This window comes from Nothobranchius furzeri, chromosome 12 (genome assembly GCF_043380555.1).
Source record: "Nothobranchius furzeri strain GRZ-AD chromosome 12, NfurGRZ-RIMD1, whole genome shotgun sequence".
NCBI classification, from domain to species: Eukaryota; Metazoa; Chordata; class Actinopteri; order Cyprinodontiformes; family Nothobranchiidae; genus Nothobranchius; species Nothobranchius furzeri.
This window is the reverse complement of record NC_091752.1, coordinates 5,233,839-5,248,992: the sequence shown is the minus strand read 5'-3', so window position 1 is coordinate 5,248,992 and position 15,154 is coordinate 5,233,839. Positions and strand designations below refer to the sequence as shown.

Sequence of the window (15,154 nt, the reverse complement as noted above, 5' to 3'; positions counted from 1 at the left end):
GTTTTTAAAGTTCATACAATTTGACAATGGTTCTGAATCTTTTAAATGAATGATTACCCGTAGATAGCTCTTTGAGCTGTCTCACTTTGGAGAAACAGATTAGTCTGGATTAAATGCTATTTTGTGAAATCTAGATTGGCATACATTTCCCATTTTGTGATGGTTTTGGCTTGATTATTGTTTAATTCCAGCTGGAATTTCCCAAATCTCCTTCAAAAGCTCTTCAAAAATGTTATTTGACAGGGGTGGAAAAGTTTATGAATTAGGATGTGCATCAACTGCTTTGAAAGTTTTGAGATTAGAGTAGTTTAAAAATAACAGGAAGACTTTGTAGCTGAGCCCACTCACGCAGGCCTCGTGACCTCATCCGGCTGGTCCGAACTAAACTCTCTTTCTCCAAACTGAGGTTGCTTAGTATGATTGTAATCTTTCGTAACATTTTCAAAGAAACGCACTTCAAAAGATCTGAAATAGGCCATTAAGAAAGAACACGATGTCACCACCGTCCAACAGAGAAAGGGACAAAATGCGCACGACTTTGCAGCTCTGAGAAATAACAGGTGTGCCATTCAGAATAAAATGGATTACTTGTTAGCAATAAGAAACCAGTAAAAATAAAAAGAAGTCGCGTCAGTTTCAACAAAGATTTTTGTGGCGACTGAAAGTTTTTTTTTCAAAGGCTCAACAACATGATTTAGAAAAGATTACTTTGTATAAATAATAATAATGCATTGAACTTATAAAGCGCTTTTCTAGACACCCAATGACGCTTTCACACACTCTCACATTCACACACTGCTAGTGATGGTAAGCTACTTGTAGCCACAGCCGCCCTGGGGAGGTCTGACAGAGGCGAGGCTGCCATTTGGCGCCGTCGGCCCCTCTGACCACCACTAACACAGGCTTTTTTCCGGAACTGCGCTGCTCTGGGTGGCTGCATGTTGGAGTAGCTCTGTTGACTATATGCAAGTTTTGCCTTTTCTTGAGTATTTTTTCTTCTAGTTTCTCAAGAAAAACTGTATTTTTTTTTGGACACTTTACTTTTCTGTTTCTGGTGCTGTGAAGCTTGGAGGATTTTTACTGCTATTTTTTTTAGCTTTTTTCACTTTTTGAGCATTTGTTGTGATGCGTAACCATGGCAACAAGCTGGTTTACAATCGGGAGCAGCTGATTGACATTGGAAAGGCTGAAATAATACCTCAACTGAAGCCACAAACCCCAAATGAGCTAAAACGCAAGAAGCGTGGATGCAGAGCGGGAGCAAAACGGAGACAGAGAAAGAGGAAATTCAAACCATCTCTTCCATCGATCATAATGGGCAATGTGAGATCACTGGCCAACAAGATGGAGGAACTCTAAGCCCTTTCAAGGACTCAGCCAGAGTTTCGACAGTTTGGGAACCGCTGGAGGAGATAATGCAAAGAAGGATTCTCCAGAGAATCAAGAAAATGATGGACAACCCTGAGCATTCTCTCCACAAGACTGTCCGACAACGGAAGAGTGTCTTCAGTCAGAGGCTTCTTCAGTTTCGTTGCAACACTGACCGCTACTGGAGATGCTTCCTGCCAACAGCCATTGTAATATACAATAACTCTTTGATGACTTGATTTTTATTATTATTCTGAGCTACTACAGCAATCAATTTCCCCCTGGGATTAATAAAGTAATTTTGAATTGAATTGAATTGAATTGAATTGAATTGAAGTTGGGTGAAGTGTCTTGCCCAAGGACACAACAGCAGGATACCCCTGGCGGGAGCTGGAATCGAACCCATGACCCTCCAATCATGAAGCAACCCGCTCTACCACCTGAGCTACTGCTGCCCCAAAAAAAATGATTGGGGCATCACAGTATAAATATACTGGATTGATTTAGTCATTTATAAACATACAAAAATAAATGAGGGCGAGGGTAGGTCCTTGAGGAATGCCGGTGGCTGTTATTATTTTATTGTTATTGTTATTATTATTGTTGTTGTTATTCCAACACATTCTCACACCCAAAGCGTCAAAATATGACGTGTGTGACCAAGCCTCAATATATGACGATTCGGGATGCCCCAGCGCGTCAGGAGACGACGGTCAGGGACACGCAGGGACACGTGGCTCCGCTGGCATCAGTGTTTGACGTCCGCGGTCACACGGACATTATTCGACTATTTAACCTTCCCCTCACCCCAGTCCTAACCTTAAGGTCAGTAACTGTGACCTTAAGTTTAGGACTGGGGTGAGGGGAAGGTTAAGTAGTTCACAAGTCGTTCTAATGTCCGTCTCACCACCGGCGTCGGATACCGACGCTCTGGGACGTTGCGTCATCAGTGTGTCCCTGATCGTCCTCTCCTGACGCGCTGGGGCATCCCGATTCGTCACATATCGAAGCTTGGTCACACGCGTCATATTTTGACGCTTTGGGTGTGAGAATGTGTTGGTTATTGCCACCAACTGGAAGTGTATGGAATGAAACACTAAAGTCACAGATGTAACACCAACATTCATGCATTTATACAAGAACCAGAATAGCTGTCCACTTTATTGGCCTCTGAGCTTGAAAATTTTAGGTTACATTAAAATGATCGGAAACAAGAAAAAGTTATTCATTTGATTAAAAAAAATTTTTTTTACAATCAGACAATTTCAGTTTCAACATACATAAAGGTCTCCACAACCTGATTTTGAAATTGTGCCTCTCTATAAATCATTTTGTCGTTCAAGTATGGATGCATTTTGGATGGACTTAGTTAACTAAGTAAACAGGGGCTAGAACAGGGCCTTGAGGAACACCGGTTTTGATCACATGTTAATCGTTGTGATATGAAATTATTGTCTGTGAGCTATTGTTTTAGCCTACGACACAAAGAGCCCAAATAGAAAAAGATTGCATTTACTCACCCTGGCATCGAGGCTTTTTGTTGGCCACTGCTGAGCCACTGATGGGTCTTCCGTTAGGAGTAACACACCAACAATATCCAGTGTAACTGTGGCATTGAACCTGCAAAAATAATCATTGCAGCATCCAAACAGATTCAACACGAGCTTAACTAGGAGTGGAATCTGTAAAAATGGAGTACAGGGTAACGATTTTGTCTGAGCTGAAAACTATTTGCTCTGTTGAGGAGCTGTGGCCTCGCAGGTAAAATTCTTTAGCTCAGATTTAAAAGGAGTTAAAAGAATGCCCTTAGTTACCTCGCTGTAAGTGCCGTCGGGGTTGCAGACAGGCACAAAGACCTGCTTCTTGGCCTGTTGCTCTGTGTACTTCTTCTCTGCAACACATCTGGATGTCTCTGAGGAGCACCACAAATCACCAGAATCAGTAAACATCAGAGACACCCGTCATCGCCATCACTCATCACCCTACGGCTTAACTATTTTCTTATGCGCCACAACTGTGAAACCAACATGGTTAAAAAGTCAGAGAAAGATGTTGGATCTCGCAGATGATGGAGAACGAAAGGAAAATGGCAAATAAAACTCAGGGGGAATTGAGAGAGGAGACGTTCCAAGATGTTTCGGAAGTTGCAGATATTTTTGTGGCTCAGAATAGAAGCAGCCCCGTGAGTCTTAATTGGAGCGAGTCTTGCAAACCTGCCTGGTGGTAAAGCCATTACTGAATGAAACGGGTCTGTTTGATCTTGCAGAATATTCCAGTCACCCACGAAAAGAGCTGATGCACAGGAAAAACCTAACCCGTCCTTAATGTCTGTCTGACCATCCCCCTAAACCCTCGACCGTCTGCTAAAAGTGCAGCTAAAACTGTCCCCTCACAGCAATCCTGTTCCTTTTACCCACTTTTGGTCATTTCACAGGGTTCAGGGGGAGCGATGGCCCATCCTGTCACTCCAAAGGTGCCCTGGCTCACCTGACCTACAGCGCCAGCTGTGCAAACACTCAAGAAAAGTTGAGCTGCAGTGAGTTTGAAGGAAACTTGTTGTGACACATTAGCTGCGGCACAGACCTCGTCTATTCAGCTTCCTAAAATCACATTAAACAATGACTCACGTTGAGGTAAGAAACTTTGGTCAGCAGCTGCATCTTGCTTGCTGTCCATCGGGCAGATGCAAGGAAATGTGTACTGCTTTCACTCAGTCTAGTGTGTGTGTGTGTGTGTGTGTGTGTGTGTGCGTGCGTGTGTGTGTGTGTAAGTGAGTGAGGAGAGTGGGGCAAAGACACAAGATGCTCTGGATGAAGGAAACACAGCTCTAAAGTTAGCTCCACTGGAAAAACCCCAAACCATCCTCTTTTTCCTGGGTGATCCGACTAAAACTCCAACTGGAAAAAATGACAGGACACTTGAATCATCTGAGCGCCTTGATAAAAAACAAATGTGGTGCCACTCTTAAAGAACGCTTAAACAAAATTCCATCCCTGTGCTCTCGGGCCGGACCAGCCCAGTGGTTTATTTTAGCAGCGTATTTGCTCGCGGTCGCCGCACCTTTCAGCGTCTCCGTCCAATTACCGATTCAGGGCATGGCAACTTTCATGGTCTCTTGTCTTGGATTCCTTTATTCTGAGCAGCACCACTGTTAGCCACATCCAGATGTCTGCTACGGTAATCCAGCACAAGATCACCGAGCGCTTTTCCGAGGAATGAGACTTAGCGTTAGCGGTCTAATGTTGCTAAGAAAGAGGCATTGTCTCCAGTCTGGTAGGCGGTGAACTAATGTTATAGAGTTAGTGAGCAGAGTGGGGGTGAGACTGAAGCACCAGGGTGCATGGGCTCTTCCTTCTGTCAAGGGCTGCAACAGAAAGACTCTGTGAGCTGCCTGACCTCAGTGGCTTAGCTTCTCTCTCGCGTTTAGAGCTTTACACCATTTACAACGAAAATGAAACCAGAGTTTTTGATCATTTGCTGCTGGATAAAACTCTTATTTCTGGTCTGTAATGTGAAAGAAGATTTTGGATTTTGGTGTTTTTAAACTGATTACCATCGTAATCATAGTATTTAGCTCCTGGAATGGCCTCTGCTCAATCTGTTAAATCAAATCAGGATCGTTGAGTAAACGGGTCCCTCCTGATATGAAGATCTTCAGAATTTCACAGCAGCTCGCACAAACACAACTTTTTTTTAACCCTTGCACTGCTGTTGATTATGTTTTACATTTTTATTTTGACAAAAATGTTAAGAAATTCCTGCCATATTTGTCCCTTTTGCTGCATTTATATGCAGGTTTGCATGAACGGCTGTGGGATTTTGGAGCAGCAGTCCACGTTGGTTCTGGTTTTAGTCCGTACATGAAGGACGTTACCTCCGTTTCTCCAAACAGGAGGCATTCAAGAAGCCATCCACAATTAGTAAGATAGGAATTATGTAAGGCTTTTGCATAAAAAAATGTAGTAGCAAAAGATGTTCCCTTAAAACAATTTTAAATCCACGATGGAATTGTTGGAGCCAAAAGGTCTGCAAGAAATAAAGAAAATCTACATATCTTCTAATATTTAGGCACATCACACAAATGCTGTGATTTGTGGCTCCATCCATGAAGCCCCTCCCTCTCGTTCACTCACTCTCGCTGTTTAAAAAGCCAATAATGCTCAAAAGAACCAAACCCACAAGCTTCTGATCCCCCCCCCCCCCCCCCCCAGTGCATGTGAGAGCGCCAGGCGGCGCTGAAGCATGACTCGTGACCTGACCTTTGCATGGCCCTCGGATGACCTCCAGCTGGGGGTCACGACACTTGGCTCGGAGGAACTCGCAGCGAGACGCGAAGGTCCTGCCGTCGGAGGCACACAGAGATTTCCGAGGTGCTCCGCCACATTCTATGTTGCACTCCTTATCCTGATCCACCCGTAAAAACTGCGGAGGAGAGAAAGTGAGGGATGAGCAGAAAAGAACCTTTGTGAAAAGAGTTGACTTCATATAAAAAACGTTTGATTTTCACACCAGCTGGTTGGGCGACTGAGGAGTTTTTAAAGGTTAGAAGGTGAACGACCAGCACTTGTGTAGCGCCTTTATGAGTCAAAGGACTCCAAAAGTGCTTTACACTAACGTCAGTCATTCACCCATTCACATTGCTGATGGTGATGAGCTGCGTTGTAGCTACAGCTGCCCTGGGGCACACTGACAAGCACCAGGCACCACCGGTCCCTCTGACAAGGAGAGACAAGGACCGGGTCAGTGATTCGAACCAAGAACCCACCGAGGACAGGGCAAACTCCTAACTCTGAGCCACCGTTGCCCATAAACACCTAAAGATGATTAGCGTGGCTGAAAATTAATCTTGAAGGGAAACGTACAAACCTAAAGACGACGCTTTCTTTGACGGATTGGAAGTCGCCTGTCATGATGACGTTTTAACTGAGATAACCTTGAGCTGACAAACGATGGAGTTTTAGTCATTTTGGTCAAATCACAAAAATACATTTTCAAGATCTTTTGCCACCTGTTGGCACCTTCATTATGTAGTTTGACTCAGGTATGATCACAAGATCTTTCCCCCTGTTTTATAATCTGATTGGGTAAAAGTCATTTTTGTGTTAGCTAAGCTTGATTAGCTTTAGCAGCCTTGCTGAACGGAGTTGACAAATGGTTAGAAGCCTGCTTTTATGCAAAGATGTCAAACAGCGTGTAAGTACTCTGAGTTTATGAGTGAAAGACCCTCACTCACATCGAACACACCAGCTCCATGTCTGTAAAACTGACAGAATAAAAGTCATTTTGCTAACTAGCCGTAGCAGCATGTTGAATTGGGGCTGGTTCCAAATTGAATGTCCAAATTTTAAACAAAGACGTTTCGCCGTCAATTAGTCGTGTTGGGACACGACTCGTGCAGTCACGTTTGTGTTTGCTAAAGTAATGGGTGACAGTGGCAGAGGAGTTAAATGCCTGCCCTGTAACCGGAGGGTTGCAGGTTGGAGCCCCTCTCAGTTGGTCACAGTCGTGTCCTTGGGCAAGGCACTTCATCCTCCTTGCCTGTTGGCGGTCGGAGGGACCGGCGCTGGCGCCTGTGTTCTGCAGCCTTGCCTTTATCAGTGTGCCCCGGGACAGCTGTGGCTACACTGTAGCTCATGACCATCAGTGTGTGAAAGTGTGTGTGTACATGGGCGCCTGACTGTTTTATGTTGTAAAGCGCCTTGGGGGGGGGGGCTTGTAGAACCGTTGAAAGTGCTATTTGAACGCAGGCATGGACGTAATTTTCACTTTAGAAATGGGGGGGACACGGGAGGGGGGGGGTATCTTTACAGTATGTTCTAATCGGAAACAGGCTTCAACACAAACAGTTGTTTTCCGCTTAGTCCTAGAGCTCAATCAGTGTCAATTTAATATAGCATAATATTGTTTTGGATGGTAAAAAGTGCAGGGGTCAAAACGTGACTTTGAAAAAAGTGGGGGGGGGGGGCATGTCCCCCCTGTCCCCCCCCAAAATTACGTCCTTGAACGCAGGCCATTTAATGTTGATTAGTTGTGGAGACCATCTTGAGTTATTGATAAAAACCCATTTGTTACTTTCTCACCGTGAAAGTTGGTTCAGTGGGTCAGGAGATGTTTTGCTACCAGGCTCACAAACATTAGCGATGACTTTATTAGCCACCTTTATTATTTGCTTTCCATATGTGGGCAAAAAACAAAACAGTTGCAAGAAGACGGTGTCAGTAACCGAAGCCATAAACATCACGGGCTGCAGCCAAACACAAACACAATGGATGTTCCACTTGTCTTTGTCCCTACCAACACCTGCACAGGTATTCACCTGAACTTGCACCTAAAGACGTCTCATTCAACCATGAAAAGAGAAACAAGGACAGAGACTTATGGCTGAACGCATCGGATCACCTGTGTCAATGCCGCCATTGTCTCCCCCCCCTGCAGTATGAACCCTTCAGAAGACCTCACAATGGCGGTAAGCAGGGATGGCAACAAGCTGTGACTTCCACAATAAATGAAAAGGCTGAATGGAAGGCTGAATAATACACCAGTCGTCGCTGAGCTTCGTGCTGTTGCAGATGTTGTTTTCAGTCTGATGCACACATCTAGAATCCATCAGTGCAAACTGCTACTCTGTTCATGCAGATTTCTTTAAACAAGGAACTGGGATCCGGACTTCCGGACTTGTAACTTGCATCATGTTTTGCAATATTGTGTTTTGAAACATGTAATTTTTGTTCTTTCATTTTATTCCACGTATCTTTAATTTTGTAACATGTGACTTTAGTTTTGTAACATGTAATTTTTCATTTCGTAACACGTGACTTTAGTTTTGTAACATGTAATTTTTCATTTCGTAACACATGACTTTAGTTTTGTAACATGTACCGTATTTTCCGGACTATAAGCCGCTACTTTTTTCTCACGCTTTGAACCACGTGGCTCATAATGAGGTGCGGCTTTACTGAAGGTTTTCCTTCACCTGCCACTAGGGGGCGCTTTAGCAGAAAGTGAAACAGGTGGAAGTCAAAAGTGGAAATTGAAGAAAGTGCTCATTTTAATTTAGCACATGCAAGCAGCCGGCACCACGAAGAATTTCTTTCTAGTCCATACCCCCCCCATCATGGTAACTACACGTGTGAGTTCATATGATGCCGCATTTAAGTTGAAGACCATCGATCTGGCAGTAAAGGAGGGAAACAGTGCTGCCGCACGTACGCTTGGCATGAATGAATCCATGGTTCGGCGCTGGAGACGGCAGCGGGAAGAACTCATTCAAGCCAGCTTCACGTGGGGATGATGACAGCAACACGGACATCGCCACAGAAAAGGTATGTGACGAAGCTCTTCTGAGGCTGTTCAACTCCGACACTGAAGAAGAGGACTTTAATGGCTTTAGTGCGCAAGAGGAAGATGAGAGCGAATGACTTTTTCTGGTAGGCAAGTGTGTTTTATTTACTAACCAGGCATGTTCTGTGTGCAGTTTTTATTTTCTAATAATCCAGGGCTTATTAATGCTGAGTCAGCACTTGCTTTTCTAAACTTGCAGGCACGTTCACCCGTGTTTAAAATTTGTTTTGTTGAATTAAAACAACAACGAAAAACCTCCGTGTAGCGTCTTTCTGTCTAACTATCTTACGTAACGGCCGTACATGCGCTGTGCGCCGGAGACCTGCATGTGGCTGCTGCGCCGCGGCTTGTATTCGAGTGCGGCGTGTGTGTAGAAAACCTTTATTTTTGTTGGTGCGGCTTATATTGAGGTGCGCTCTATAGTCCGGAAATTACGGTAATTTTCATTTTGCAACATCTAACTTTCATTTTCTAACACGTAACTGTCGTTTTGCAACTTGTAACATGTTTTGTAACGTATAATTTTCGTTTTGCAACTTGCAGATGTTAAAAGAAAAAGTTTCAAAGCACAAGTATCAAAACACACATCACAAAATAAGTGTTACCTAACAAAAGTTACAGTAACAAAACATGGTAAATGTTACAATTACTAAAGTCTAGCTTCTAGTTCTGTCCTTAAATCAGACGGTTCAGTTTTCACTTCAAAGTTTCTGATCAAGAGAGATGACATGACAAGTCACACTCATACGCTTCCTGGAAAGGGGCGGAATGATTACCAATAAAAGAAAATTTGTAGTGTCTGACATTTTACAAATGAAGTGAGAGATGACGTTTGGGAGGTGTGCATCTGAAAGAAGGCTGGCTGGAGAGGAAGAGTTGCCCAGGGCCAGTGGAGGGGATAGACAGCCTGCTATGTCAGCTCTGCTCATAAATCTTCCCGAGGGGAAATCAGCGCGGAAAGGCTCGTTCAAACACATCGAAGGAGCAGCCATGAGGGACGGGGGGAAGGCGGACGGAACATCCTTCACAACTTCAAATCTTACGAGTTCTTTGCTTTTTGTGGTTTTTGTGAAAATGTGTTTGACAAAAACATCATTGACTTCATGTTTAACTTACAGGAAACCAACTGAAAGGTGGATATTTCATTATTATTCTAAGCAGAACAAACAGTAAGCATTAACTCTTGAATTAAAACTCGTCTTTGTGTCAAGACAGTTCTGTAAATAGATAAATCTACAATAAAAACTATATGAGTGTGTTTACACTTCCTACATGAAATGGTGCTTTTTCAACTACTTTAAAGTGTTTAAAAGTTATAAATGGCAACCATCCAACGCGCCGAGTGTCCTAAATTCACAGGAATGTGGTTTAAATCTCTCACGGCTGATGAGTAATTGTTTTTCTCCACTCATTTTCCTGTAAACCTTCACTTTTGTCAGGTTTGCGTTAAACTCGTGTTTACAGTTTGATGTTATTTGCACAAATAAAATTTTGAAAACAAACTTATGAAGCATCCTGGGGTCATAGGTCAAACGGGAATACTTTCATATTTTAGCACGGTAACCAACTGACGGAGCTGTAAAAGTTTCAATTTTTAAGCTATTTTAAGACGTCAGTCCAAAAGGATGTAAACTCTATTTCTCTGAGCAGAGGCTGTTCAGGAAATGACTCATTTCAACTGTCACTGATAAACTCTTCAGAATACATATAGACACAATAAGGCCACCCAGAAGAAATGTTCCTCCACTTAAAATATAAATGTTTCCAAATTTGGAGATTTGATGTGCGCCAGTTTCGCCCGCTCGTCTGAGTCTGGGTCGTGGGGGTAGCCGCTCCAGCAGAGGCGCCCAAACCTCCCTTTCCCCGGCAATCTCCACCAGCAGATCCCCCCAGGTGTTCCTTGAGCAGCGTGGAGATCCCTCCAACGTGTCCTCTGCCAACCTGGGGACCTCCTGCCAGCAGGACATGCCTGAAACACCTCCCCAGGGAGGCGTCCAGGGGGCTTTCTCATCGAACGCCCAAACCACCTCAGCTGGCTCCTCTCCACGTGGAGGCGCAGCAGCTCTACTCTGATTCCCTCCCTGATGAGATCAATGTCAAAATATGGAAAATTAATTATTATTTCACAATGAAATTAAAAAAGCCTACAAGTATTTTCAGATTTAAAACAGAATCATAAATGTAACCAGCTATGGTGCTAAATATTACATTACCCATAATGCCTTGTGTGCACATACTTCATGCTTCAGAAAAGGTTTTAATAATTAATAGATTAGAGTTTGAAGCTGAAGAACGTGAACAAAGTAAAGGAAATAAGTGTTTTTTTTCAATAATTAGTTTTTATTGAGTGTATCTTGAGATAAATGTTCATTTTTGAGACTTTAATTGTGGAAATAATAAATCAGTCATCCGATTCTTCTTTACTTGTAAAGCCTCCCAAAGTCAAGAACAACCTTGATTCTGTCTGTGTGTCCAACCATGAATGGTTCTGACCCACCAGTACTCAGCTCTGCCCCCCCCCCCCAGGCCCCTGCCAGCCTGCAGACTGACAGCCCAAACGGAGTCACTGAGCATCTCAGCATCCTGCCCGATGTTCACCGCACAGCTCACAGCAGAGCACCGAGCGTCAGCTAGTTTGGGACAAAGCTCCAAGAAAAACACAGCGAGCCGTAAAATCCGCCACCCAGTTTCACAATCAGACATCTGAGGTCTGGTGTCAGGAGGCACGAACGGCTGCGCTGAAGGAGGACAACAAATCAGAGGAAGATGGTTCTCTCTCACATGCACACAGACTCATAATGAGCTTCCTGCTGATCCGTGTGTGAGTGGTCGTGATGGACGGCCGAGGCTGGGTTAGAGCCCTGACGCGCCTCTGATGTCTCAGGCTCCAAACCAGCAGCCTCGCCGTGCACGGCAGCATGTTGAATGACCTCCACCTCACTCAGCAGAGGCTTCTGGTTCATCATAAAGAGACTCTCATGCAAGACGGAACACATTTTGGGACTAAGATCCCTTTTTGTTTCTTGCCCAAATCCCTTTCTTCCCTACTTCCAGACAGCTGCTCCTAGGTCCTCTCTGTTTCTGTCTCTTTCCTTTCAGTGTTTCTCCTTCTTCTTGTGTTTATGTCTTTGTGTGATCTCTCTTAGAAAACACGTTTGCATCTGCTCAGAGAATACAAGAGGTTGGCAAAGGAACAAGAGATGAGTGAAAGACGGCGAGACGGGCAGAGTGTGAGGAAATTTTTTTTCCCCTTTCCGAACCAACCAGCATACAAATCAAATCCCATTACCTCCCCCTGGCTCTGCGGCATTGTGGGATTGAATGGAGTACAGAATAGGCGAGCCTCCAGCAGAGAGCCCATTGTAGGTTGATAAGGGCCTTGCGGACTAGGAGGCCCCCGCTTCCAGTGCCGGAGGGCGGGCTCACACCACAGCCCTGTGGGGTCAACGGGGGCCCCAGCTGAGAGCTGTGGAGAACGTGTTAAATGGCCTTGGCGGGAGTTTCCTGCACAGATGCTCAGATGCATAAAGGGTCATTAGTTTCCAGCATGGTGGAAAGGGAATAAACGCTAGCCCGCCGACTCAGTCAAAGAGAAAAAGCGTCTAAATGGTGCGAAAGATGTTCAAAGGAAGCAGTGGTCGGACGATGATGGGAAACGTCACTTTGAGCAGGTCCGGTCTGCTGAAAGCACATGAGCCCATTCATCACGAGAACATTTACTGTCTGCTGGTTTTAAACCTACCGTCGTCTTCAACCGTGGAAAAAAATTTAACGAGCTCTTTAACTTCAAATTTGCGCAAAACACCACGAGGACACGTTTGAATGGAAGCAGTTACGGCTGCTCCACGTCACTCAAAAGTCACGACTCACTCAAACAACTTCATAAATCAAGGTCTGTGTGTGTGAGCGGAAACCAAGATAGTCATTTAACACGAAATAAAGATGCGTTGTAAAATCTGAGTAGTTCAACTTAGGTGAAAAAAGCACGGAACATGTTAGCAAACACCTGCTACCGGGCGCCGATGAGCAAGATGGTACTTCTGCTTCATTTTACGATAGTTGGCTTCAAATTGTAAAGTTGAAAAAAATTAAGATTTAAATCTAAATCCATAACATAAAATTTTAAATCTAAATATTTAACAACTGTGCCGAAACCGAAACATGGACGCCGCAGTCCTGAGCTGAACGTCCGGTTTTATGGATAAACTCCAGAAAACCGAAGAAGGGTGAAGACATGGACGTAATTGGGGGGGGGACAGGGGGGGGACGGGGGGGACATGTCCCCCCCACTTTTTCCAAAGTCACGTTTTGACCCCTGCACTTTTTACCATCCAAAAGCAATATTACTTTATATTAAATTGACACTGGTTGAGCCCTAGGACCAAGCAGAATCGTTTGTGTTGAAGCCTGTTTCCCATTAGAACATACTGTAAAGATCCCCCCCACATCTAAAGTGAAAATTACGTCCATGGGTGAAGAGATCCACTATCTGAGGCCTCGGGGTTCCTTAGACTGTGTGTCCACGGATCATTTATCAATGAGCAGGGAGAACCGAGACAGGAACAGAGACAAACGATCCACGGTTGATCAAGCTCCTAATCTTGCCGTCAAAGGGAACCTGAGCACTAGATGGGGTGGTCTCTGATCTCCGCTTTTATTTTGGAAGGATGTGTTGCTGTTAAGGCAGGCTGGACGAATAATTTCTGAAATAAATTTGGTGACGAAGTCACTTCATGAGGATCTTCGTGAGAATAAATGTTGCTGTAATCTTTTCATTTATTTGGAATCAGCGCCACATTCGCCGTGACCACCATAAACAACACAGGTCTGCGGTTTTGGTGTAACGGTGTGCATCAGCTCAGAAGAGCAGTAAAACAATTCCTCCCACATTCCACAACTCCATGGTGCTGCCAGAGAGAACAGATCGTCACCCCTTTCACCTGCAGGTTAATAATTCCTGGCCATTTGTTTCCAATTGAACACCGAGGCATCTCAACACATAAATAATGTCGCTGGGGAGGAGGCTGTCACATCAACCAGTAAATCAAGGAGAAAACTTCTGACGGTGCACATTCCGCTCTCTATTAATCCTTCTCTGGCACCGCACCTGAACTTGATCGTGGCCATGAAATTCCTTCCGAAACGCAATTTCTCTTGCAGTTTAATGAGAAATTGGACATGATGCTGGCCGGCTGCCGATGTAAACAATGCCATGTGCTGTGGTGCAGCCTGGCACTGGCGGGCTGCACCAGCGAGGCAGAGGTGACGGCGCAAAAGGGCAAACCACAGGCAGGCAACGCTTCACATGCAGGACAGGAGCAGAGAGAAAGCGGGGTTTAAAAGAACAAAGACAGTTTATTTCACTTTCAGCGTAAATAAAGCAAAAGTCAACACATTCTGACAAAGTCTGGTGGATAAACCGTGTTTTACGCACAAGAGTATTTATCTTTTTTCCGAGCACAAAGATCCTAACAAATGCGGGTTCATACCGTCAAAGCGGAGAACTTCTGCGTGCGTCCGGCGCTCAGGAGGCAGAGGAAGACCATCAGCGGGCAGGCGCGCATCCTGGACACGGAGTGGCAATAAACTCTCCAAATTACGCACGGTCCAAAATCCACTGCGCTACAGAAATCTCACTTTCACGCAAAAAATTAATGTGAAAATTATTAAAAATCAGAAGAAGAATTGCCAGTAAATAAAAATAAATAAAAGCCCGAGTTGGTCAGCAAGAGCTGCTGGTTTATTTAGGCTCGTTTCCTTGCTGTCGTCTGCCAAACCGTTTTTGTAGACTCTCTTTATTTCTGGCAGTGCAATCACCCCCCCGTACCCAAGATTTTTCCCACTCCCTCGTGTCTTTTCTCTTTTTTCCTTCTTCCACACCCCTTTCCTGTACACTTGATTTAGTGGACTAGATTGCTTATCGGATGCAAGCCTTTCTGGGGGGCAGGTAAAGGTACGTTTAAAGGACTCCGTCTGCTGGTAGCTGAGGCAAACTATCTTTTGCCACTCAGCTTCTTTAAAACCTCAACGGATTGTTTCAGGGGATTTTAGGGTGATGGTCAAAAAATAAACACAGCGCACGCGTCAAGAGTGTCCAGATTCCGTTCTCTTGCGGACATTCAAGTATTTAAATATCCTTTTTTAAAACTATATTTTTAATTTCCCATTTGTTTGCAGATAATCTCATTAAGATTTAAGTTAATTTTATTTATCTAACACAATATAATTTTAACAATAGGTTTTTTACCTTACTGCTTAAATTAAACGACTGTTTATGAGCGCACATGTTTCTTGTAAAGTCAAACATTCACCACAAGAGGGCAACAAATATCCACAGAAAGCAAAGAACACTCGGAGATGAGATAATTCATTGCATTCTGTCGCTCTTTCTAAATTAGACATAAATCAACATTTATCCCTTCAAATAGTCTGTATAAATGTGGTT

The 15,154-nt window shown here is 44.1% G+C and overlaps 1 protein-coding gene across 2 annotated transcripts in view; it reads right to left on the bottom strand.

Annotated features, from left to right (window-relative positions):
• smoc2 (SPARC related modular calcium binding 2) overlaps positions 1–14,486 on the bottom strand; it is a 44,051-nt gene extending 29,565 nt beyond the window's left edge. For both annotated transcript variants that reach the window (XM_015967501.3, XM_015967502.3), the window contains exons 1-4: positions 14,199–14,486; positions 5,628–5,790; positions 3,183–3,280; positions 2,889–2,988 (exon numbers count right to left, since the gene is read on the bottom strand). In XM_015967501.3, the coding sequence (XP_015822987.1) occupies positions 2,889–2,988; positions 3,183–3,280; positions 5,628–5,790; positions 14,199–14,273 (436 nt within the window). In that variant the 5' untranslated portion in view covers positions 14,274–14,486. The remainder of the gene's footprint in view (positions 1–2,888; positions 2,989–3,182; positions 3,281–5,627; positions 5,791–14,198) is intronic.
• Positions 14,487–15,154: the final 668 nt, after the last annotated feature.